Genomic DNA, 25,908 nt, shown 5'->3' with positions numbered 1-25,908 from the left:
CGGCGGCGGCGACACCAAAAGAGAGAGAGAGAGAGATGTAGTGACATGTCAAAATACCCGCTTACCTCTCACGCACAGGAGCGACATCTCGACACCAACCCGGGGCTGGGCGGATGCTGCGTGCGCTCGTGGCCACGCGCCGGCGTCGCGAGTGTGTGGGTGGTGGTGGTGCTTGGTTGTGGTGGTGCTTGGTTGTTGTTGTTGGTGGTGGTGGCTGCGAGCGATGCTGGCTGGCTGGCTGAGCTCTAAGCTCTGCTCACGGCGCCGCGCTGCGATGTCACTGCCACTGCCGCCGCCGCTGTTCGGCAGAGCGGACCTCGCCTCGCCATCTTAGCGCGGGGTGGGGAGACGTGACGCTGCCTTGTGACGTGGGGAGGAGAGCCCCCCCCTGCTCCCCCCCTGCTCCCCCCCCCCTGCTCCCCCCCCCTGCTCCCCCCCCTGCTCCCCCCCCTGCTCCCCCCCACCTGTTCCTCACCCCCCCCCCCACCTGTTCCTCACCCCCCCCCCCTTGCTCCTCACCCCTCGCTCCTCCCTGCCCCTCACTCTTCATTCCTCACCGCCCGTTCCTCACCTTTTGCTCATTGCCCCCCCCAAACCCATCACCTCCTGCTTTTGACACACAGCTCCTCCTACCCTTCTGCTCCTCACCCCATGCTGCTCACCCTTCGCTGCTCACCGCTCGCTCATTTACAGCTCCTCGCCTTTTGCTCCTTACCCCCAACAGCTCACCTCCTACTCCTCACCTCCTACTCCTCACCTCCTACTCCTCACCTTCAACTCCTCCTCACCTCCTACCCCTCACCTCCTCCTCCTCACCTCCTACTCATCACCTTCAACTCCTCCTCACCTCCTACTCCTCACCTCCTCCTCCTCACCTTCAACTCCTCCTCACCTCCTACCCCTCACCTCCTCCTCCTCACCTCCTACTCATCACCTTCAACTCCTCCTCACCTCCTACTCCTCACCTCCTACTCCTCACCTTCAACTCCTCCTCACCTCCTGCTCCTCACCTCCTACTCCTCACCTTCAACTCCTCCTCACCTCCTGCTCCTCACCTCCTACTCCTCACCTTCAACTCCTCCTCACCTCCTACTCCTCACCTTCAACTCCTCCTCACCTCCTACTCCTCACCTCCTACTCCTCACCTTCAACTCCTCCTCACCTCCTACTCCTCACCTTCAACTCCTCCTCCTCACCTTCAACTCCTCCTCACCTCCTACTCCTCACCTCCTACTCCTCACCTTCAACTCCTCCTCACCTCCTGCTCCTCACCTCCTGCTCCTCACCTCCTGCTCCTCACCTCCTACTCCTCACCTTCAACTCCTCCTCACCTCCTCCTCCTCACCTCCTCCTCCTCACCTCCTACTCATCACCTCCTCCTCCTCACCTCCTACTCCTCACCTTCAACTCCTCCTCACCTCCTACTCCTCACCTTCAACTCCTCCTCCTCACCTTCAACTCCTCCTCACCTCCTACTCCTCACCTCCTACTCCTCACCTCCTACTCCTCCTCACCTCCTGCTCCTCACCTCCTACTCCTCACCTTCAACTCCTCCTCACCTCCTCCTCCTCACCTCCTCCTCCTCACCTCCTACTCATCACCTCCTCCTCCTCACCTCCAACTCCTCACCTCCAACTCCTCACCTTCAACTCCTCCTCACCTCCTACTCCTCACCTTCAACTCCTCCTCACCTCCTACTCCTCACCTTCAACTCCTCCTCACCTCCTACTCCTCACCTTCAACTCTTCCTCACCTCCTACTCATCACCTCCTCCTCCTCACCTCCTCCTCCTCACCTCCTACTCCTCACCTCCCACTCCTCACCTCCCACTCCTCACCTCCTACTCCTCACCTCCTACTCCTCACCTCCCACTCCTCACCTCCCACTCCTCACCTCCAACTCCTCACCTCCAACTCCTCCTCACCTCCTCCTCCTCACCTCCTCCTCCTCACCTCCTCCTCACCTCCTACTCCTCACCTCCTACTCATCACCTCCTCCTCCTCACCTCCTACTCCTCACCTCCCACTCCTCACCTCCCACTCCTCACCTTCAACTCCTCCTCACCTCCTCCTCCTCACCTCCTCCTCCTCACCTCCTCCTCCTCACCTCCTCCTCCTCACCTCCTCCTCCTCACCTCCTCCTCCTCCTCACCTCCTACTCCTCCTCACCTCCTACTCCTCACCTCCTACTCCTCACCTTCAACTCCTCCTCACCTCCTCCTCCTCCTCATCACCTCCTCCTCCTCACCTCCCACTCCTCACCTCCCACTCCTCACCTTCAACTCCTCCTCACCTCCTCCTCCTCCTCACCTCCTCCTCCTCACCTCCTCCTCCTCACCTCCTACTCCTCCTCACCTCCTACTCCTCCTCACCTCCTCCTCCTCACCTCCTACTCCTCACCTCCTACTCCTCACCTCCTACTCCTCCTCACCTCCTACTCCTCACCTCCTCCTCCTCACCTCCTCCTCCTCACCTCCTACTCCTTCCTATCCGCTCCCCACGCACCCCGCGCATCACCCCTGATGCTTCCATCTTCTGATCCTCACCGCCCTGCTCTCCATCCTCGGCACCTCACCCGCCTCACCCGCACGTGTGGGCCATCTCTCTCACACTCACCGCACGCCGTGATGCATCATATACCAACAGTAACAACGGCCAATCGCCACTCAGTGGTGGTCACGTCACCACGTGCCAGGCTAAGTGCACTTAAAGTGCCATGTGAAGTGTCGAACGCCGGCTGGCAGGAGATCAGAGGACAGAGCCAGCAGGTGCCATGGGTTGACCGACTGAGATGACGACTGGCCAATGCACCACCTGTGCCCCCTACTGTGCCAACTTGCTGTGTTTTAACCGCCCGGCGCTCCGCTCGTTGTTGTGAGCGTCGCTCCTCCGCCCTCCGCTGTTGTTGGAGGGCGACTGCCTCCAACTGCCCAGTAGCAGCGTCCTTCACGAGCCTCCTCCACAGAGGACGATCTTGACACCGCTGGTCCCAGCCATCGGCACTCCATATACACAAATACAAAGACCCCCCGTATAGCCTTAACAGACTGTAGGGGTAAGTGCTGTTAGCGAGCACCTATAAAGGCCGAAACGGTACACGAGGGGGTGGGTGGCCAGCACCATGCCCGACCGCTTTTGTCTATACACCGTACCAGGTACTAATTTGAGGCTGAGTCGACCTAGGGGAGGCTCAGGACCGGTTCAGACAATCGTCACCGGTGTTGGCCGTGAGCGGGAATCGAACCCGTGTGGCCGGGTTCATAGCGCAGCGTAGCGCTAACCACTACACCACCGCTCCCCACAGTCAGCATAACACACGCGCACCTCCATCACACGGACTCACCATCACCACCGACACGGTTACAATGACGCCACATTCATCACACACATCCTAGCACACGTTCACCAACACACTGGCACGTGTGTATACCATAGAAGCGTGTGGCAGACGTTACCATTGTTTAAAGTGAATAGTGAGCGTATTGTCCACCGGATAGACTGCGCCCGGTCATATGAATGTGAAATTGACACCAGATTTGCCTCTGATATGGCCGAGTACGGCTCGACACTTGTTTGGATAAATAAACACAAACGCACTTGCACATTCAATATGAAAATGACCGCTAATGGTAATCATACAGCGCAAACTGCAATTCACACAAGCTGGAGAACCAGTCCATTGACCGAGCAGAGTTTCGCTTTCAGAATCAGAAACTTTATTTCGACTGAAGGAGGAATCCGATGAGCTCTGAATCTCTTTTTCACAGATGTCCAGTATGGGCGGGTCAGGAAGTGCACTGCGGATAATCCACTGCTAGATGAAGGCCTCCGCCATCTCTCACGATCCTGCGATGCAACATTGAACCCAGCGCCTGCACACGAGCCGATTCCATCGCTCCATCTCCTCGGAGGATGTCCTCTCGGACGCGATCCATCTCGTGGCTGGCACTCACGTGGCTGGCACTCACGTGGCAATCGTCCTGCCCACGTTTGCCTACTTGTCATTTACCTGCGAAGTTGTATCTTGCACGTTAAGTTTAGCCGTGCATCTCTCCAAGGTGCGATTGGTCAAATTTCCAGTAGAGGCTTGGAATGGGGGCATACCTTAGAAAGGCTTACGTAAAACCATATTGACCAGAATGGTGAAGTATGATGAAATAGTCGTACCGACACGTCGTGACAAATAGCTAAGAATAATAATTCAACAAAATGTGATATTGCCTGAAGGTGTTGCATGCATTTTAAAATACTGTAATGCATTTCACCTTGGGATGCCTCACTGGTTCTCAAGACTTTCTTGAGTCCTGCTAAATAAGGTTCTTTGAACATTTCCACGAGTGAGAGTTTGGATTCTTGCAGGATGAAACTAGAGCACACGGATAAAACCCACCACACGTATAAAAGTGTATGTGTCATTCAAAGCACTGCATATTGAGAATCAACAATCAATGTATGTACTTCCATCTTCAGTCCACGTCACAGCCAGCATCCTCAACACCTCGCATTGCGAATTCAAAATACTTTACCCAGAAACTGAGCCGGGTAAATCCCCCAACCAAATTCCACCCTGCATCTCTCCACGCTTCTTTGCACACATTTAGCTTTGTTACGTTTTATTTTGTCATGAGCACGGTAACCCAGTTACCACATTCACACTGTTATCAAATCCAGGGGGAGTTGGGGGTGTGTGACTTCTGCTGCCAGTGTTGTTGTGTTCAGAAGCAAATACAGAGAGAGAGAGAGAGGAGGCTGCCTTCACGCAGAGCATCGTGCGAGATGCCCCATGATTGAATCTCCCTCCCGCGGTGGGCTGAGTGCGGCGACGTTGCGAGCTGTGAACGCGCGCCCTGTCGTGGCCGCTGTTGATATCGCGACGGAAAAGTGGCGTTCATTTGGGAGGCTGCATGCAGAATTTGGCCCCCAGGCAATGACTGCTGTGTCCAATACGTCTACTGTATATAGAACCTCGTAGGGCGTGGTAGCGCTTCCATGTTGTACAACCCATTGTAGGAGTGCCTTGTGACTCACGGTAAACGATGCTAGGCCATGAGCCCAAATCGTGTATTTTGTTACTTATCGGAACCACTCGACGTGATACATGTTCAGTGAATTATGTGATAATTATGTGGGTGGGTTATACAATAGTCCACTCTTATTGGCCGTATACATACACGGGTATGACTAAGGTTTTGCAACTTTCAGTGGTATTCATTTCTCCTCTGATCCATGGGCTATTCAGTGCCTGGGTGTATTACAGTGCGCCCATGTCGGGGAATGATAATTGTTTGTGGATTTCTTGAATGTTATTCAATCTCGGTACTTTGGGCACTCCTCTGGCGAAGTGACAAATTGGCTAACAATCCCAATCATGAGCCTCATAAAACCTCTTATATTCTTTGGGTATTTCGGTAAAGTCACGTGACTTTACCGAAAAACCCAAAGCATATGAATTCCTGCAGTCACGAAAGCTTTAAGTCAGGATACAATTAAATTCATTATTTGGTGGTACTGCGTTGCGCGAAAAACGCAACACGTAACTGACGATTTGTTGAGTTTTTTTCATGAAGACTTAACGACGCTTTCATGGACAAATCGCAATAATAAGTTATTTTGAAACATTTTTACGGAAATGTTGTGCTTGATTCGGATGTATATATATATTTTAATTTTCCAATCGCATAATTGGCGATGGTTTTCACAACATTGTAAAATTAAGTGACCTTAGACTAACAATTGTCAAATTATTGGTTAAACCCGTCACAGCTTTGGAGACTGCTTACAACATAGCCATAGGCTTAACTGAATTATACTACAGTATATTGTGTTTTGTGCCTTTTAGCGGCTTATGTTAGTGCCGGACTGCAAAAATCATTGGAGTGTATTTAGCTTGCATCCATGATCTACGGGAATTAATGTGGAGCTCTGTCACTATATCACACTGGTATCCATAGTTTATATCTTCCTCGTCACCGGTTTACCCAAAGCAACGTGCACAAAACGCTAAATAACAAATGTCTGTCTTTCCTCAAGCATATTCCCAGGGCTCAATCTCTCACTGCATATTGCTTGGGTCGTAAACTCGGAGCAACGGTCATAATGCATTCCTGGATGTGGTGTGCCGGATGTGGACATATTTTCTGAGTCTCAGACCTGGAGAGACCCGGCAAAAATGAAGCCGTGCTTGTCCCTCTATATGCAAACTCATATGCAGACTCGTTCTTCACCCAGTCCCCCCCATCTCGCTCGCTCACACGCGTCCCTTGCGTATCCACTGCTCCTCTAGTCTCACCTGATTTGGATGCAAAAACCAAATCCTCCAAATATGTATTTCACTTCAGTGAGTACACCAACCCTGTGAATATCAACATCCAAACAACGATCTGCATGATGTGGACTTCAATAGTAGCCTCTACCCACGAGGAATATTTATTTGTGGTCATCCACTGACCTTCAACCATGACGCTCCTTGCACACAGAACAATATTCCATCTGCTTTACATCTGAACCCCATTCCCTCAGTTTTAAATGAGCTACCGAATACACGCGTTGCCCTTTGAAACCATGACGTTGCATATCCGTCTCGCCGTGTTCTGAGATATGGGCGCATATGTGAAAAAGTAATATTTTGTGAACATTCACAGCACAATGTATAAATATGAAATTACATTCACGCTATGCACAAATGCTGCACTAGGCAAGATTTATATATTACTTAGAACTGTTTCATTTCAGTCATACATTTCATGCACATCTTCCTAGTCATTTATTTTCTTTCCCTCTGATCTTGGATTGCGTTTGTGCGCTGCACTGCTCAGTACACACCAACCTGTGCGTCTCTCTTGAGAAATCGACTGTTGAATCACAGCGGGCTTCTGATCTGATTAAGGCTTAAAGGTCACCTATTACAGGTCTGCTCGGATGTCGCCGTGTAATAACACCGACGCGAGTGTGCAGCGCACTCTGTTGACCAAGCGGTGGGTTGACCTGCCGCGTCTCACAGCGCGACAGCCGCATCCGGGCAGCAGCAGCACGTGCCGTGTGCCCCTCCGCCTGTCGAGACGGGGCTGAAGGCGCAGCCCTGCAATTGCTTGCTCGTGCTCCTGTGGGCGTAAGAGGAGCGGTAGTGGTAGCGGTTAGCGCTGCGAACCCGGTAACGCGGGTTTGACTCCCGCTCACGGCCAACACAGGTAACGATTATCTGAACCGGTCCTGGGTCTCCCCCCGGTCGACTCAGCCTCAAATGAGTACCCGGTGCGGTATGCAAACATCACCACTATGGAGACAAAGGCGGCCGGGCATGGTGCTGTCGTTTGGAGTGGGATCCCCGTCGTTGCTGTTGAAGATTGTCGTCATCCATCATCGCTGTCGTCTCGTCGCCATCGTGGCTGTCGTCTTCACCTGATATTGCGCTGCTAGAGGGCAGTTGTCTGTCTCGGTTCAGCGCCGTCAGTGTCAGACGGCTAGCGTTGTGTATAGGCTAGCAACCAGTGTAGAGTTGTGTATAAACGAGAGAGAGAGAGAGAAGAGTGTGCACCAGCGTAGGGTGTGTATTGTGCAAAGGGTGCTCGGTTAAATAAAATAACTGCCTCCAAGAATTAGCGTCTCCGCGATAAGTCACTACATATGTGCTCGGTTACAGCACCTGCCCTGACAGTCTGTTAAAGGACATACCGGGGGATATTTGTCACTTTTCACGCATGTTTCTAGGACCCATCTTTCCTCCTGTTCACGAGGCCCCATTTAATAGTGAGACCACTCTGCGTTTGATTCCACTCCCCTGCTCACCAGCTGCTGCCTCCTGAACCCTCAGCACTCACGCTGCACTGTCTCTGGCCTTCATCTTTTTCAATTCCACCAATCATCCCGGTGAATCACAATTCTGGACATTGGTGAGGCATAGCCCTGCAGCTTGGGGAGATGGTGGAGCTGCATGATAATCTGATCATCATCTGTAACCCACCAGCAGCTGTGAGCGGTGGTGTCAATGCACTCACTTGCCCAAAGAGGCCAGTCTCATTAGCACTACAGGGTGAGTAATGATAGTGGGGGCATGCTGTCGTAATAGCTTGTCAATGGTAGCTCATTTAGATGGCATTTCTTTCCAGGCAATTGGATTATTCTGTCGGTATAATTGACAAAGAATAAATATTGTTGTTTTTATGCATCTCTAGTTTCCCTTCTGTCTGCAGTATATTTGCTTTTTGTTGTTATTTGTGTTGTTTTCAACTGCTGTTCGTGGTGATTGCGGGATTTGGTGTTTAAAGTATGGGAGCACACTTTCATCCTCTGTGTCCCCTGACGCATCACCACTGATTCTGAATTAATCTTATTCTATTGATTCCACATCTATCCGCCGTAGCTTTCAGTAGCTGCATGCTGCACGCTTTAGGTTAAGCGGGTTAATCACTGACGTGGCCTAGCAGTTGTGCGTTCGTCACTTGCTTAAGAGGTTCACAGTTCAAACTCGGGAGGTAGCCCCGGTTATTACTGTGGCGTGTATTAACCATAAAATGCGTGCCATCTTCACAGTGGACGGTTTTCGAAATGAGTAGGTCATTTTGTGTCATCGTCATGCGTCTAAATTTTCCAAATTCGAAAATTACCAACAAATTATTCAATTGGTATTACATAGCAATCATCACCCCCTGCTGGCAGATGGATGCCTGCTCGCAGGCCAGTGCTAAATCGCTTTGGTGCCCACATGGACAGCTGCCATTGAGGGTGCCCTTTCAAACTTTGAGAAGAGATACGATGCAAACCGCTTTTCGCGTGTAAAGCGATCAAACGTCAAAGTGCAGCCCTGGATTTGTTAGCTAAAGCCACTGCTGCCAGAAGGGCATCCATCAGAGCAACCTCGAGGGCCCCTCGAGGTGGTACTTGGTCTACTCTTCCATATTAACCAGATGTCTTGGAAAAAGTGGGAGTGCCCACGCTGGATCCCTCCATACACGACCTGCCCATCGACTCATTCTGGGTGGGTAACTATCCTAAATACCTTCACCTTTGTCCACCCAGCAATGCAATTGCGTTCATGATTTACCCTCGTTTATTGAAATTGGTGTAAGAATAGCCAGTATATTTAGCTTCCATAGTTTGCAAGCTCAGTATAGCCTGCTGCACGAAAATATGAAAAAGAATGCGTCAGGGTGATGGAATTGTTTTAACATTGTAAATCTTTCAAATACAGTATTGTTAAAAGTCACCTCTCTGCTTTCAACGTTGTTCTCCACACAGGTAAGCAGGTCTTAATGCTTAAAAACATATACATGTATGCACACTGCACAATGAAAGTGAAAGACAGCAGCTAATTCCCATGCACCACCGAGCAGAAAACTGGAACAGCCCAAAGTGGTTGCACGGCAAAGCCGCCGATCGTAAGGCATTTTGAAACCTCTTAATGAAAACGACTGAACTCAAAGTGTCACAGCTGCACACTGCATTTATGCTGGGATATGTAATTGTATCGGTACAATGTCATATTTTTATTACAACTAATTAAAGCTAATTAAAATGGCTACAAATGTTGAGCACTTTGTCAATCCCCCCCCATTCCCCCTGCCCTCATGCCGTTTTGGTCACGGTGGTTTTTGACGTTTCCCTCACCGTCGTTGATGTATGGATGATGAACTTCTTCGGCACCGTACGTAGCCATCCTATCTACTCGGAGGTGATATGAGGCTTGGGCAAGCTCTGGCTCCGAGGCCCCAGAGTCGGAGAGGAGTTTGCCGGTATGTCTACGTTGTGAAACGGAGCCGGAGGCGAGATGGAGCTGGGTCACTGGATCTGAAGCTGGGGTCATTGGAGCGCTCCAGAGCCTGGAGCCAGAGCTGATGTTCCAGAGCAGATCCACTATTTCCTGCATTCACCGTTCTACAAACAAGGAAGAGAAAAAAATGCATTTGCATGGCCTCTTTAACACATTCCAAGATGCATTTTTGTCCTTGGAAATACGGCGATGTAATTAGCGATAACAGCTTTCAGGACTTGTGAAAATAGCCGCCACTGAAGTTAGTCATGGCCAAGAATTGAACACAGGTTGCCGGGTTCGTGCATGACTGATAATTATGGGGTTTTGTGGCTCTGGAGCGAGGGAAATTATGTAAAGCTGCTCTATAGCCGGAGCAGGGGCTGCTCGAGGCAGCCTGGAGAGAGAGCAGGGGGTCTCAGCTCCAGAGTCAGCGCGGAGCCTGGGACCTGGAGATGAGCGACAGGAGTGGTCTCAGAGCCAGGGCTCGAAAAACCAGAGAGCCAAAGCATTGCCAGCCCCAGTTGGTAGAAATGCACTAAGCACTACATGAAATGTGCCACATTACATTGTAATATTTTGCACATTACCAGATGCTCCAGTTTGTCAATAAAGTTAGACGAATCTGGTCACATAAGCACAAGACAAAGATAACGATTCCCCCATATAACCTTAGGGGCCGTCCATAAATTACATCACGGACCTAGGGGGTGGGGGGGGGGCTTCAGACATTTGTGACGATGTGTGACGAGGGGGGGGGGGGTTTGAGAAATGTGACGTCACATTAAAATACGCAACTTTAAATAAATATAGACAACACGTTCTAATTTATTCAATAGACGTTTTGTTAAATATTTTCTCCTACAACATCAGAGTGCAGCACCACATTAAATACGCACTTACAATGACAATAGTTTAAAGCGATTTGAAGCATGTTTTATTTTCAAAATGGAAATATGGTTTTGGATGGAGGGGGGGCAGAGCTTTGTGACGTCATATTTGAGGGGGGGTCTGACTTTTTGTGACGCCGTGTGACGAGTGGGCGGGGGGACTTAAAAATTGTCCAAAATCGCGTGACGTCATTTATGGACGGCCCCTTAGCAGACTGTTGAGGTAAATGCTGTTAGCGAGCACCTATAATGGCCGGCACGGCACAGAATGGGGTGTGTGGCCATAGAAGCACACCCACACACACATACCTACCGAATGATTAACGCACAGCCAGATTTTTTCTTTAAAATACATGGGGAAAAGGCATCGTCTTGTTGTCTGGAGAATACGGTAATTATTTTTAAACCATTCGTGAGTGTGCGGCATTGAGACAGACGTTTGGCTGGTGGGTTCCCTCCAGGGCTGAAAGCGCGCGGTGTAATGTGGGAGGTGTTGCGTCCCACTTCTGTGGCGTGCACATCGGCCGATACAAGCCACGCGGGCACGGGTCGCGTGTGCCGATGTTAACGCCCACGCAACCATCTTCCACAGCAGCCGCAATCCACAGCTTCGCGAGGTGCACTTTGAGGCCACGTGACGTGTCGAATGCTCGCTGGCAGGAGGTCACAGGAGAGACCCAGGTGTTATTCACATCAAACGTGGGAGGTCATGAAAAAAATATATCTTTTTTTAATTAACCCAATGCTGAACAATTGCCTGATTACTCTCTTGGTAAAATTTGCCCCTACTGCAAAACATTGGCAGGACCCTCCTAAAAAGCAATTTTCAGACTTTGCGAGGCGTTTCTGAGTAAACAAGAGTCAAATATCGATTTAAAGCTTTCGTGACTGCAGGGATTCATCTTCTTGGTTCTATCGGTAAAGTCACGTAGAATGTGACTTTACCGAAAGAACCAAGAAGAAGAGTCAAATAAATATGATCACATCTCGCCATAGTCTTCTTCTGATTGAACCCCTCGGGTGCCGAAACAGTCGATAGCCGATCTCCAGCGTTGTGCCTCTGCTGTCCCAACCACGGTGGCTAGGAGATGTTAACTACCTCGCCTGGTATACAGGAGGTCGTGGGTTCGATCCCTATACCCTGACGCGTGTATATTTGGAGTCTGTACGTCCCTCTCCCCGTGGTCGTGTGGATTTTTCTCCGGTTTCTGAGGTTTTTCCCTCCACGTTTAGAATCATGCGTTTAGAGTATTCGGCTGCTATAAATTGCTACATGATAAGCCACTTCATTGAGCTATCATTTGTGACCAGGTCGCTTCTGAAAAAATAGCTAGAAAGAGCTCAGTGGACTTTTACCTGGTAAAATAAAAAAAAACATAGTTTTAGTAATCTCCTGGCTTTAGGTCTTTGACCTGGTCGCTCACCTCTGGGGTGCCTCTCCGTCGCACGTGGCGGTTCACAGCTGGAAGTGGATGGTGCGGCTGTGAACCTCGACTCACAAACGAGTTGGGATTAGAACTAAAAAGACAACCCAACACGTTCGTCAATAACACTGTGGCCTTAAAAATAATCATATAATAGGTCACTTTCCGGGCTTAATGTGTGTCGTGAAGAAGGTCCCAATTCGCCTATGCTGTAACAGTATTTATTTGAAAGACTTCATTGACGAAGGTGTTGAGTTGCTTGTGTTAATTGTGTTTGTGCTCCAATCAAGCATCACCGAGTACAATACTTAGGATATCGAATGTCGCCAGGGTGTGGCAGCACAGCAAGTGGGGCTGTAATCCGGAAATGTGCAGCATAGTATTATCGCCCTGCGTATGCGTGGTGGGGTCTTCTCCGTGCGCTCCGGTTTATAGCCACATGCAAAGCAATAACCTAGAATGAGACTGATCAAACATCCGAGTGCAGGAGCTTTCTTGAAAAGCCATGCAACTCGGTGGGGTTTTCCTGGAATAATAAAACGGCAGAGGATGCAACCACAACCCAAAGCCACAGCAAAGGCGTTACGCATATGCAAATATTGGTAAAGACTATGATAGCTGCATACATTCATCACATTTAAAACATAGAAAGTTCACGTTGCGTCGCAATTTGCATGCATAACAATATCGTTGTTTTCTGTTGATACAAGTGATACGATAATATTATATTTATGGATAACAGAACGAACATAACTGTACAGCTACAAAAGATACGAGGGGACATTTTTACGAGAAACAAATTAAAACGAGTTGAAAAAAAACGAACTTGGCCCTGGAACCGAATCTAACAAGCTGGGCCCGAAATTCTGCCATTCATCGACTCTTCGTAAGAAGAGAAACATCCCACCCAGGGTACGCAACACCACCACGGGTGCACGGCGCAATGGCAGCAATCGCCGCGAAGCGACGGTGACGCTTGTGCCAGGAGTGGTGCACTTTGAAGCCACCACGTGAAGTGTGGAAGGCTCGCCGACAGGAAAGAGGTCACGGGAGAGACCCCGGTGCCGTGGGTTGAATGGCTGGGGATGACTGGCAGGTGCACCTCCTGTACATATGAGAACCCCCTATAGTCGACACAAGTGCTGTTTGCGGGCACCTATGACGGCCAAAATGACACGCAAGGGAGCGCGGTGGTTAGTACCAGGTCAGGCCGTCTTTGTCTCCCTATTGTTGATGTTTACACCAGGTACTCATTTCAGGCTGAGTTGATCTAAGGTTCAAATAATCGTCACTTTCGTTGGTGGCCGTGAACGGGAATGGAACTCGGGATGCTGGGTTCGTTGCGCAGCGCGCTAATCAGTGCGCCACCGCTCCCCGCACCAACACCCCTCTCCCTCCCCTCGTGGCAAGGCGCGCCTGCTGAGCGCAGTCGCTCCCCGCACACTGCACGCGGCGTTCAGCCTCCTCCCATCGCTCCCTCCTCCTCCTCGTCTCGCTCCCTCCTCCTCCTGCTCTCGCTCCCTCCTCCTCTCTCTCTCTCGCTCCCAGGTGTAGCCGACGTCTCCAGGTGTAGCGGACGCCTCAACGCAGAGCCACGCTCGTGTAACTGCGTCTGTGTCAAGTTCCAAAGTCAGTCACTTTCAGCCGCGTCCCTGCTTCCTCGTCCACTGAGAGGTACTAACTTTCTTGGTTTAAAGTTTTGACAACGTTACGCACTTCGGGAGGGCTACTTACACGAATTAATGCGGCGTTCTGGTGACATCGTGTTCACGGTTTGTGTCTGTTTGGCTTGCGGGTGAAATTATGACGTTGTCCAGTTTTGTTTTTAATTAAACACTTGCTATCTGATCTCACGTTGCATATGCTCGTACAGCTGGCTAACAATGCGTTCTAAAGAAACGGAACTTTTAATTCTACATTTACACACAAGTACGAACGAAGCACGTCATCCTGGCGCGCGTAAAGAAACTGCAGAGATCAAGCAGGAGATGGATTCACAGGAGATGGATTCACAGGAGATGGATTTACAGGAGATGGATTCACAGGAGATGGATTCACAGGAGATGGATTCACAGGAGATAAATTGACAACAGAGCCGCGCTCTTGATTATTTGCAAAAGGTTGCCGTGATTGCATGATGATCAAATAGTGTACGTGTAGCGAGACTGGCATGTGACCACGTGTGATGAAGTCATACACAATCCACTTGGCAGTATGAAGACCTCATTGGCACGAGTGCCACCCTTCTAAACCTCCACGTGTCCACCATGGTGCCTACTCCAACAGCACCAGCACCAGGTATCGAGATTTGAGTGCCGAGTAATCGCCAGCATCTCAGGTGACACTCTTTAGAATCTCCTTGAAGATCACTCACGTTTTTAACTTTTCGAAAACATTTTTTTAAGAATATGAGGGAAAATGTTGGAACATTTATACCACTCTGTGTTTATTTTTCGGTGGATGCTTACTTTATGGAACACCCGGTATTACACCACACGGTATGTCATAATGAGATTTTAATATGACATTTGCAAATTGAAGTGTATTTGTTAAATTCTGCATTAAATTCCGTACCGTATTGCTAAATGAACTTCTGAAATTCTGTAAATGTCAGTGAGCTTTTTGTTAAATTTCACTATTTTGGTTTATAGTCGACATTATTTAGAGCAGATCGTCCCAAAACCTCAGCACCTTTCATTTTGTGCTTCCCTTCGGTTTACTTTCCTGAGCTGACATTCCCATTTAGTCGCCAATTTTAATGATCACATTTTAAATAGTGTGAATAAAAACCAGGGTCATGCAATGGAATAGATTAAAATGTCAATGAATAATATACCACAATAATCCAATCTGACCATGACACACCGACATTTGCAAAACGAGTCTTCTTTTTGGCGGAAGATTTTTGTCAGTGACACCGTCCCCTTCCTCACCCGGCCACTGTGAATAACACGGGTTGCTGTACTGTACTGGCACGCGTATTAAACTCTAACTTCATCATGACCTGCAGTGATCTATCTACTGCTGAATGAACAGCGTCAACTATGCCACTATCCACCTCGCTTCCACGTGCGAGGTGGTCTCATTGACCCTTCTCCAAAGTGGCCGTCAATCACTCGGTTGTTTTCAGTCTATTTATTTATTTAACCAGGTAAGGCCCTCTGAGCTATATAGCTTTTTTTCAGAAGCGACCTTGCCACAGATATCTCAATGAAGTGACTTATTTAGCTCAACCAAGTGGCTTATTTATAGAAGCCAAATAATCGAAACGCATTTTTCTAAATGTGGAAGAAAAGAAACCGAAGGACTCCGAGAAGAATCTACGCGACCACGAGAAGAGCATGCACACTCCAAATATACATCCATCGAACCCACGGTCTCCTGTATACCAGGCGAGCTAGTTAACATCTTGCCACCGATGTGCCCTGTCTAACGTTACGCATACGAAATGCCACACTCGGATTTAAATTCGTTTTTATGATAATTATATTATACATATCCCTGTGCAATACGTAAAAGTACGTAAAATGTGACTTTGCAAATAAATCCTGACTTAAAGCTTTCGTGACTCCAGGAATTCACATTCTTTGGGTCTTTCGGTAAAGTCACGTAGATAGAAAAAATAATAACAATAAAATAATGAAAATGATTGTATTACTTTTTATTCACTTTATTTCCACTTTTATTATTTTATTGTAATGTTTTCTATCTAAGTGACTTTACCGAAAGACCCAAATAATATTTGCATATACAGAACTGCACCTGCCTCTTTATAAAACATCCGTGTAGATGTACACGGATGAATTTGTATGGATGTAGTGAGAGTGAACCCGCCGTTTGAGAGTTCAGATGCTTGTTCATATTGGAATAGACAACGGGTATGACTTGGCGGCAACGTGTCCTGTCCTGCACGGAGATGCTAAGTGTTACCCTGGTGTCAGTGACAGATAATGTAATTTGGGGCAGGCACGGGAAGCGTAACATTCTTTTTCTCCTTTCGTACGGCTGATGTAGACGCAGAGCTACAACGACAACTTCACATTCAAGTGCTCAAGCACAGATAACCGCGCCCACGAGTAGCATGACACTCACCCCTTGCGATACAATTCACTATGAGCATTTATGTTGGCGATTTTATGAAGATGCCGCGTGTTTTCGTTTTCTTGTTTACACACGTTTGTGCGAATCGCTAAGAGCCCGGACAACCTCAGTTCAATTCCTGGCCACGGCGAACATCGACATCGAGTGACCTCTGAACTGGTGCTCAAGGCCGCCTCCTTCACCAACCCGCGATGACCAGGGTGGGGAAGCATGCACAAGCAACCCCCACGACTGACAGTTTGGGGAGGAATTCATCCAGAAGCAAATTTAATTCCTGTAGCAAATGGCCATGCCCTTTGCTAGGTCAGCCACAGACGGTAATGCAGCTGCTACCTTCTGCTGTGTTGTTTAGTAAACATATTTGTTATGAGTTCGCGGTGAGCTTTTATTTATGCATTTATTTATTTATTTTCGATGTCGTTCGTGCCTGGTGTGGCTTGCTTGGATTGGTTCTGTGATGGCAACTACCAAATATGAGCCGATTTCCCGCTTGATAATTTCATGTGATCTCAAGGTGGAACTGCGTTGTTTCTTATCGTCAATGTGTCCTTGCAAGAAGACCACTCCAGGGAGGCTTTTGTTTGATGGAGTGAGCTGATCGAAGGCTTTCTCATAATGCTTAAGGCGTGTGTGAAGTCAGTGTACTAAAGACCCAGATGTTAACACGTGCGTTATTTTGAACCGGAGAAGTGATCATTCTGTACCCTTCCTGGTGGGTACATTAAGAGACAATGTGCATTTTAAAACCGTATTCAGGATGGCATGAAGGGCTCATCGTGCCATGGCAGTAATTGGCCATACTTCACCACGCTGACCAGCGTGAGTTGCTTATTGCTTGAGGTGAAAAATCCCTGAATAAAAAATAAATTCTTGCAAATGCCCAACAAGTAAGGTTAGCGATGCGTGGTAATGGGGCTTACCCGCCCCTTTGCTCCTGCATATCTGTATACAAAATAACGTACAATACAAAGAGTGGCCACCTTCAGTTCATAACATCATTGACCAATCGCAAGTCGCCATTTACGTGATAGTGGAACACTCTGAGCAAATTCCATCACGAGCTCAAATAGGTGAGGGAGGATATAAAGACTGAGTATGAGTTAATTTTTTCCTGATCACAAACAAAAACACATTTTGATTCTTAGTTGATTTTTGAGTCCGATCGCCAAACTAAGTTGTGTGCCATAAACCCTCCGCCACCTGACATGGTCGATTAATAACATTGTCAAGTGATGAACATTTGAGTCAATATATTACTGCTTCAGCACACGAAGAGCAATCCACAAAATTGAACAGTTTTCTGAGACGTTTGTCTGGTAGGTGCAACCAGCATTATCAGATAGTTTCAAGAATCAGAAAATGACCTCCATCCTTGGACGTTCAATAGTAATCATGTTGTTTGGTGAGCTGTGGATATTTCTACCTCTCAAGGAATCGACAAATAGGATACAAGTACTCTTTACTGGTTCACATACTGCAGGATTATTTTTTCTTTTCTTCTGTACGGCAGCGTGATTAGCCAGGTTCTGTGCTGGCGGGAATGGTGCTGTGAATGTGTGCAGTGTGAATGAGCCGAGTAGACTTTGTCGGACGATCGGTTCCACGGTTTGGCTTTGACAGTCGCAGTCGCAATGCCGCGGGGGTGAGGTGGGGGGGGGGCTGCTTCTCATCTTCCTCCTCCAGTGCCGCGTGCCCGCCGTGCATTCCGGCCCTCGGTAGGACCATTCCAGGTGGTTCTGCGGTGGGGTTGGCAATGAGGCTCCTGTTTGGGACGTTGGCGTTCTCCCACGGCGCTCTCCACTGCAGACTCAATCATTTGCAAAGCCCGTGTGCACGGTGCATGACGCTTGTGTGTATGTAAATACTCATACAAGTCTCGTAATAAATAATAAATAAAATAGTCACGTCCTTTTTACCCTTCATGACAATGCATCGGTAAATTGTTTAAGTTTTCAAAAGGCGAAGACAAGACACGTTATTGTTTTGGAACTAGCACAGCACTGCAGTATTGAGGTACTGTTTTATCAGCGTCACGATGGGTACGTGTCCCAAAACTCGTTCAGTATGAATGAGTGCGACGAAGTGAACGATTCGTCAGTTTCACGAAGGCGTCGTGGTGAGATGAGAGGAGTGATTTCGTGCGGGGCAGGCTTCGGGCAGCGGCCAGTCCCTGGAGCGAGCGGTGAGCTCGAGGAGGGACTCGTTCCGACACGAGCCACGAGGACCCGTCAGCTGTCTTGTCATCGCTCACAGCCAACACAATGCTGACGGGTGTTTGTAAATCCGCTGTGTGTGTGATGTGTGTGCGTCATATGATAGTTGCAGTTAAAGATAAAAGGTGCAAAAAAAAATGCTGCATCATGTGAAATGCCTGGAGCGGTCTCTTGACGTTGCCACAGTAACCAATGGCGGAGCCAGGATTTTCAGGTAGGGGCGGGGGCAACCCCTCCAGCAATGAGAAATGATAGTGGAGTTGTTAGTGAGTAAGGACTTGTTAGTGAGTAAGGAGTTGTTCGTAATTAACGACTTGTCCCTTGCTGTTTATTCGGTGCGTGTGCGGTGATGGCGCAGCCATCGATCGAGGGTCGAATTCGAACCGCGTTGTGTGATCGGCATCGCGCTCGCTGAAGGTGAATGCCTTCAGGGAAGTCGTGTCCTGTGTATACGCAACTGTGCACAATTCTGTGAGTCACTCACAACTGCTTTGCCGTTACTTATTGCCAATTATGGACTCAGACTATTGTCCTATCATCTCATAGTGTCCTTGGCACGTAATAATATATTACACAGTGGCAGTGGGGGTTGCAAAATGCCGATTTATTACTAATAAACTCCAATGATCCGATAAAAATGAGGGATTTTGATCGGATCATTTGGGGGGCACGTGCCACCCCACCCCACCCCCCACTGGCGTTACCCTTGCTGATGGACAATGCTGGAATTAAAATGTACACAATACATTTGCATTGACCCAACATTGATTTGAATAATATAGTTTTTGTTAGATCGCGTAAACATATAAATGTGTCGTTAAAACCCACCACCCGACACAGCCAACTAGTAAGGGTTGTCACGTAAACAGAACACGCCCTAGTTGATTTTCATGTATGTCAACATTGCCTTCAGCGTTTGCTTAAACGTTTAATTGCAATGATCACACAGAGCGATCTGGACACAACGTGGACACGCAAGGCAAGCATTGTTGAATAAGTATTCATGGCCACTGAGAAACACTTCACGAACCACCGTTTTTAGAACCAAGGCTTAGTATAAAAATCGTAAGTTGTCATTCAGTCCGTTAACTTCAGGCAGCTGCATGGCAGCGAACACGAGGAGTGGGGACGCTCATTGTCAATGGCCAGGGCACACAACCCAAAGTCACACAGGTGTGATTGCATTGTCAACGGTGACTCAAGATGACAGGGGCGGAGGTGATTTAATGACAAGGTAGTTGAATAAGGCAGCGAGACATTTCAACGTCTAAAATGACAATTTTCCTGAAGACGACCGCTTGTGTTGCAATCGAAACGTCGGAGGTTTTTTGTTGTTATTCTTTGTTATTTCATTGTTATTTTCTTTAAACCTATCTACGTGACTTTACCGAAAGACTCAATAATACAATTTAAGAGTTTTGTACCAAGACGCAGAGAAAAAAATATAACAGCGACGTCTCAAATATAATTAAACCACTATAACATTCATAAGCACGGCCTCAATTTCCATACAGGCGTTGTGTCATTGCGATGGGAATGGTCCAGCTGTCCAACACAACTGGCAGGCTTCCCCGTGACAGCCGGGGATAGAGAGTTCATAGTGACAAGGCAGCCGGATTAAATCGCGTGAAGTTGGCTGCTGAAAGCTTACGCGTAGCCACCGGAACTAGAAAAATAACGTGCTAAATTTGGAAATGGCATTAATAATTATGAGCACAGTGGTGCCGTGTACACACCGGATCGTGGATATTAATGAGCGAATAATGTCACCGTGCGTAGTTCGTCTCTAGGCGTGAGCGTAGTTGAATATTAATGTCCTCGCGGGAAGAGTTTTGACGCATTAACCGGAGCGCACCACCCCCTGCTTGCTGCTTATACAAGTGGATGGAAGCGAACGATTAACATTAATCATTTACCCTCCGTGCTGTTTCACCCACTTTTTTTTCAAAGCATCCGCGTAGACAGGGTAGCATTTCATTTGAAAGAAACAAACAAAAAACTTCTCAAGTTTTCATTTAATTGATGTCACGTTTTCGATAAGAAATGGCGGGGTTTTTTATTTTTGAGAATAAAATTGCTGTGGCGAGTCTGCTGGCTGCAGACCCTGTCAAGACACAGAGCAGTCCAATACACATGCAAACGCATGTAATAGTATCCCCCTATGGGAGAAGCTTGCAGCATATTGATATATATATGACATAACATGTGGGAATTAGTTAATTAATTATACATTTGAGCTACAGGTTTTCTGCGCAGCCTTTCTTCATAGAATCCCAATAATATTTGTGAATAACACAGCGGCTTTATAAGCAATGAGCTATAACTGGCATTGTATCGGGACAGGTCCCTCCTTTACAGCACGTAATAATTGTATGTCCCATGAAGAAGGGCCATTGCTCGAAACGTCACTGATTATATTGTTTTCCTTTGAAGGTCACAGTGTTATTGACGTACGCATTGAGGACGTGTTTGTTTGTTATTTGTGCTGTATATCACCTCCAACGCACCATAATGTCTTAATCAAATGGGAAAGGCTGCTGTGGGTCACAATCCCATGGAGTCTTCTTTCCTGGATACCACGGTGGCGAGATGTTAACTACCTCGCCTGGTATGCAGGAGGTCGTGGGTTCGATCCCAACCCCGACGCCTGCTGTATACTTGGAATTTGCGTGTCTCTCTCCCCGTCTTCACGTAGATTTTTCTCCGGGTCCTCCGGTTTTTCCTTCCACATTTAGAAGCATGCGTTTACAGTATTTGGCTGCTGTACATTTCCACACGATAAGCCAATTAATTGAACTATCGTTTGCGCTCAGGTCGCTTCTGAAAAAGAGCTATATAGATCAGTTGGTCTTAGCTGGTAAAATAAAAAAAATAGTTTAGTTTAATAGTTTAACTGAGCTCACTGAGCCGGGAGAACGACGTGAGAGTGTGTGGAGCAGGGAATAGACCGAGACCTGTTGGTTGAGAGGAAGTCTTTGCTGTGGGTGGGATGAACCTTGACAGGCATCTCGTCGTATGGCTAGACAACCCCGGTTTAATCACAGGCAGATGCCCGGATTCGAACCCAGGGTCTCGGCTGTGACAGCTGCGGCACTGACGTTTTGAAGCACCTGGCTACCTCGTGCTAAACATTTCTTATTTTCCACGTGTAGATACAGAGCAGAAGTCAATTCACTTCATTTGTCGTCCAGAAGGGCGCCACTGTTGCGTGTAATTGTGTTTTTGTACATTAACGTCGCTTAATGTACATTTAGAATTTTCCATGAAAGAAATAACCTCTGAAGTGCTCGGTGACATTTACGTGAAAGGGCTGTGTGGACCTACCTCTGACCCTCAGCAAAACGAATTTCTGCTCTATGCATCACAACTATATACAAAACTCACAGGCTTTTAATCATACCGCTTCATTAGTCAGATTTTGACAAAAAAAATTAACCTGTTTATGTGTATGGATAATTTGGACGCTTTTATTTATTAGTTAGATGTTACTTCTGTGAGTGCTATTAGGGAATTAATTTTCTTAGCTTTGCTGTATTTTATTTTTCTTGTTATCAACTCACACCAAAGCACATCAGAATTTGGGCACTTTGATGTGTCTAATTGTATACGTGGTATTGTTTTTATTATTGTTATAACAAAATATGATTTATTGTAACTCCGGTCGTGAATAAAGCAGGGCAATAATCGAGTCGTAGTGCAGTGTTCGACGGTCTGCGCAATGAGCCGGGTGACCTGAGTTTGATTCTCAGTCACGGCTAACATCAGTGGCGAGTAGTAACCAGAGGTGTGGACTCGAGTCATGCGACTTGGACTCGAGTCAGACTCGAGTCATGATTTTGATGACTTCAGACTCGACTTGGACTTGCCTCATCTTTGACTCGACTTGACTCGGGACTCGAGAGCAAAGACTTGAGACTTACTTGTGACTTGCACAACAATGACTTTGTCCCACCTCTGGTAGTAACTGAACCGGTGCCAGACCCCACCTCGACTAACGGTGCACTAATGGTGAAGAACTCCACAGTCAAACAACCCTCATCAGTAGCGGCGTGTGGGAAGTCGTAGGCATTCCCGCAGCACCGGATTGACGAAGAGTTGTATTTATAGAATTTTCATCGTTATTTATTTTAATATAAAACAACATCGGTGATATTGCAGTAGTGTTAAAGTGCCTACAGTACTGTGTTTTATATGTAAGAGCTTTTCAAAGCATTTAGAAAACTAATGTGAGGTTTATTTTAAATTCCTGATTTTGTGTGTGTGGCATGTGTGTGTGCCAAGGGAGTGGAATCATGGTAATTATTTCACGGTTAAGCTCTTGGCAACCCACTACTGCGCTAAGAACCGAGTGAACTGAGTTCGATTCCTGCTCATGGCTACACGTGAGTGGTGAATATCTGTGCGGCTTTCCTGGGTAAACAAGTCACTCATTATTATTATGGCCGCTATAAATGGGCCCTCTGGGCTAACACTCCCTTGTTGCGTTTTTGCTCGGGATGTTGTGCGGCGATTCGCTCCACCTCGGACCTCGTCCCGCACGAGGCGCGATGCGACCCCCAACCAGGACTCACACTCCCAACATTCTGACGCTGCTGAGCGAGCCGCCTGGCCAGGGAGGACAGTGCAGCACTAGAAACGGAACCTTCACTGACAAGGTCACCTGAAAGCTCCTTGCGTTCTTCATACCCAAGTTTCAACGACTGCTGTGTATGGATCTTGCCCTGTGGCACTGGTTGGATTAGTGGATCAGAATGCATGGGATTAAAACAGCTGCTATGCTACCGTGGTTGTTTATCAGCTGTAATCTGTAGCGCTTTCCAGATCCTTCCACAGGCAACCTGGCATGAGAGGTCACTCGGGATTTTCCATTCACGGTTATGCTAATACCTGGCACTGCTGTAGTTGCACTTCGTGAATGTCAGTGTTTAATGTCAAGACACACTTCAACCGCCCCACCCCCCTCTCTATATCAAAGTAAACGTTGGGGGTGCTTTTTATAATCTGGAGAACACAATGTCTTCAAGAAGAATGTTGTCCTACATAACAATACATGGCCACCCAGAGGACATGACAGGGCCATTGTGGTGCCTCATCTTCCAGGAGACATATCTCGCCATTTCAAAACGGCGCATTTCTAATCATCTTTTGGAAGACGGCTCTGCATAGAAATACAATACCCCATACCTGTCAACCCCTTATCAGTGCCCACCTTATTACAGACCAATTCAGACCGTATTGGTCACCCCGTGCCCTTATACATCTCAACGTTCACCCTACAAAGTTCCATCACAAGGGAGAAATACAAACAAATATATTTTCCCCTGTATTAGAATCCGGGTAAACAGTATGGGTTGACTGGTATGATACCGTATCCTCCCGATTATAAAACGCACTTCTTCTTTTTCAGGGTTTGGGGTGTGTCTTAACTTCGCAGAGTAAATTAATAATTATAATCTGGAGGATACGGCACTGTACAGTATATCCCATGGACAGTTGTCGCCTCTTGGTTTTACCAGAGCGAGACGCAGGCTCAGTGTTGAACACGTTGGGGTGAAGGAAGAGTGTGCTGGGTTAAGGGATACGGTTGGAGGCGGATGATTGGAGTGTTGTGTTTGAATGACACTAATCAAGGTTCAGCACGAACGTGACTCTTTTATTGCTGAACCTTGTTTCTGGAAAAATGTAACACTTCGTGCGGTTTGTTGCCATTGCTGTGCTCCAGGTTTAGTGCCACCATGCCGGATAAGGAACGGGTCCTTCCCATGGTGCTTTGGGGTTTGCACGCCCCGAATCACTGCGTGTCCAGCCTGCTGCTCACAGAAGACCAGCACACAATTGTGACCGGATGCCAAGATGGGCAGCTCTGCCTATGGAACCTAGACGAAGATCTCAAGGTGTTTATGATTATTAGTAGTATTACTACTACGCTTGTTTACCCAGAAAAGCCTGACTGAGTCTCATAACTATTTTTAACGCGGGCCCTGTCAAGTTTTCGCAGTAGAGGGGTGATCATTGCTACGTGGATTAAAATTAATTAATTCAATTGCGTGTCACGTTTAAAATTTGGAGACCACTCTTGCAAAGGGCGTCACATGATCTCAGTCGTCCGCTGTGATGCGCGCGGCGTGTTTTTACGGTGAATACTCGCGCAGTATTGAGCCAGGGCAGCCGCCGGACTGGAACCGCGCACCTCTCCAACGAGTGGTGAAGGCGCTCCCACTGGGCCGTGTCACCGCTCGTACCCTGGACTCGAGTGTACCTGGCCTGGCAATAACAATTATAATAATAGCTTGTACAGCTATTACAGCCGCAATTATTAATGATGACTGCGCTCAACCTTATGACGATTTATTTATTGGGGTAAAGTTTAAAGCATTTGACTAAGTATTATGCTTTATGGTCTTGTTTTTGGTTCCGACTGTTAGATAATATGTGCAGTGAATGCTCACAAGCACCACTTTAAGAGTGAATGTTTTTGAATATTTCAAATATTTCTCATTTGTGTTAAACAGTGCAATGAGTGATATCATCCACTCTCGTCCCACTCTGATTCTGGTCCTGTCATCACGATCCATGGGCAAATAGCCCCGTAGGTGTCCACTGCACATGTCGTCCACTTTCCTCTGTCTTGTGTCAATATGCTCAAGCAGTGCCACGTCTTGCTGGCACCGGTCTCTTATGTCGCCGTAGTTGTCGTCAAGCCATTCTCTCTGAGGTCTTCCTCTGCGGTCCTGTAAGCGTTGGCAATCGTTGCGTCGTCTCCATTGTTGTGCCACGATCATTGCCGAGATCTCCGATTGCCGGGGTTCTTGCGGAGCGCGATCGTTGCGATGCCCGTGTGAAACTTCTCACTGCAGATGATTTCCCCATGCCCGGGCAAAATTTGCTTGGAAAATGAACCCTAATTCTTCTCTACTACTGTCATCGATGCAAAAAAAACCTCTGCCTTTTATTCATTTATTAAAGTGTGATTGTAAGTGACTCATGGTTGTAAAACATCTCTCAGTGATACAGTGGTAAGACTGAATACAGTGATGCAATTGAGGATAATGCTGGGCTTGTGCATAAATGTTGAACCATAAACAGCTTAGATGTAGATCACTGTTAATAATTTGTGAAATACTGAGAATACTTCCTTGCGTGAAAAAGGTACGGCTATCTGTCACTCCTTGTTACATATGTTCATTTTTGCATAATCGCTTGCTTGCAACACAGATTTACTCGGTAGGCTGAGTATTTTCCATTTGCATTTCACTTGTACAGGCGTGATATTTGCATTTTTTAAAATGGGTCAGTTTGCAGTCAGTGGTTCAAGTCCCAGTTCATATCAAAGCCTGGTGTTTCTGTTAAGTGAATTGCACAGGATCATACCACATCACACATTGCAAGCGTGCTAATGAATGTTCCTATTTTTTATTGACCAACATTTCAAATGTTTACAAGATTACCCTGCAATTTTAAAACTGTTATGGTCCCGTGCAAAATAAATCATTGAATCGGATGTCACCATATTAAATTAAGGATATCAATTGGCTT

The 25,908-nt window shown here is 47.5% G+C and overlaps 2 protein-coding genes across 7 annotated transcripts in view; one reads left to right on the top strand and one right to left on the bottom strand.

The window, feature by feature from the left end:
- Positions 1–365, bottom strand: part of UNC13B (unc-13 homolog B) — a 174,870-nt gene extending 174,505 nt beyond the window's left edge. For all 4 annotated transcript variants that reach the window (XM_078600220.1, XM_078600223.1, XM_078600221.1 and 1 more), the window contains exon 1: positions 66–365. In XM_078600220.1, coding sequence (XP_078456346.1) covers positions 66–87 — 22 coding nt within the window. In that variant the 5' untranslated portion in view covers positions 88–365. The remainder of the gene's footprint in view (positions 1–65) is intronic.
- A 13,111-nt stretch (positions 366–13,476) lies between these two features.
- Positions 13,477–25,908, top strand: part of LOC144722089 (WD repeat-containing protein 7-like) — a 127,449-nt gene continuing 115,017 nt past the window's right edge. The window contains exons 1-2 of one of the 3 annotated variants that reach the window (XM_078600217.1): positions 13,477–13,732; positions 24,095–24,266. In XM_078600217.1, coding sequence (XP_078456343.1) covers positions 24,108–24,266 — 159 coding nt within the window. In that variant the 5' untranslated portion in view covers positions 13,477–13,732; positions 24,095–24,107. The remainder of the gene's footprint in view (positions 13,733–24,094; positions 24,267–25,908) is intronic. The other 2 variants (XM_078600216.1, XM_078600218.1) reach the window with 2 other exon arrangements.

The sequence above is a fragment of the Lampetra planeri genome, chromosome 13 (genome assembly GCF_965212315.1).
Source record: "Lampetra planeri chromosome 13, kcLamPlan1.2.h2, whole genome shotgun sequence".
Lineage (NCBI taxonomy): Eukaryota > Metazoa > Chordata > Hyperoartia > Petromyzontiformes > Petromyzontidae > Lampetra > Lampetra planeri.
Note: the sequence above shows the minus strand (reverse complement) of the source record. Positions and strands in the feature narration are given on the sequence as shown.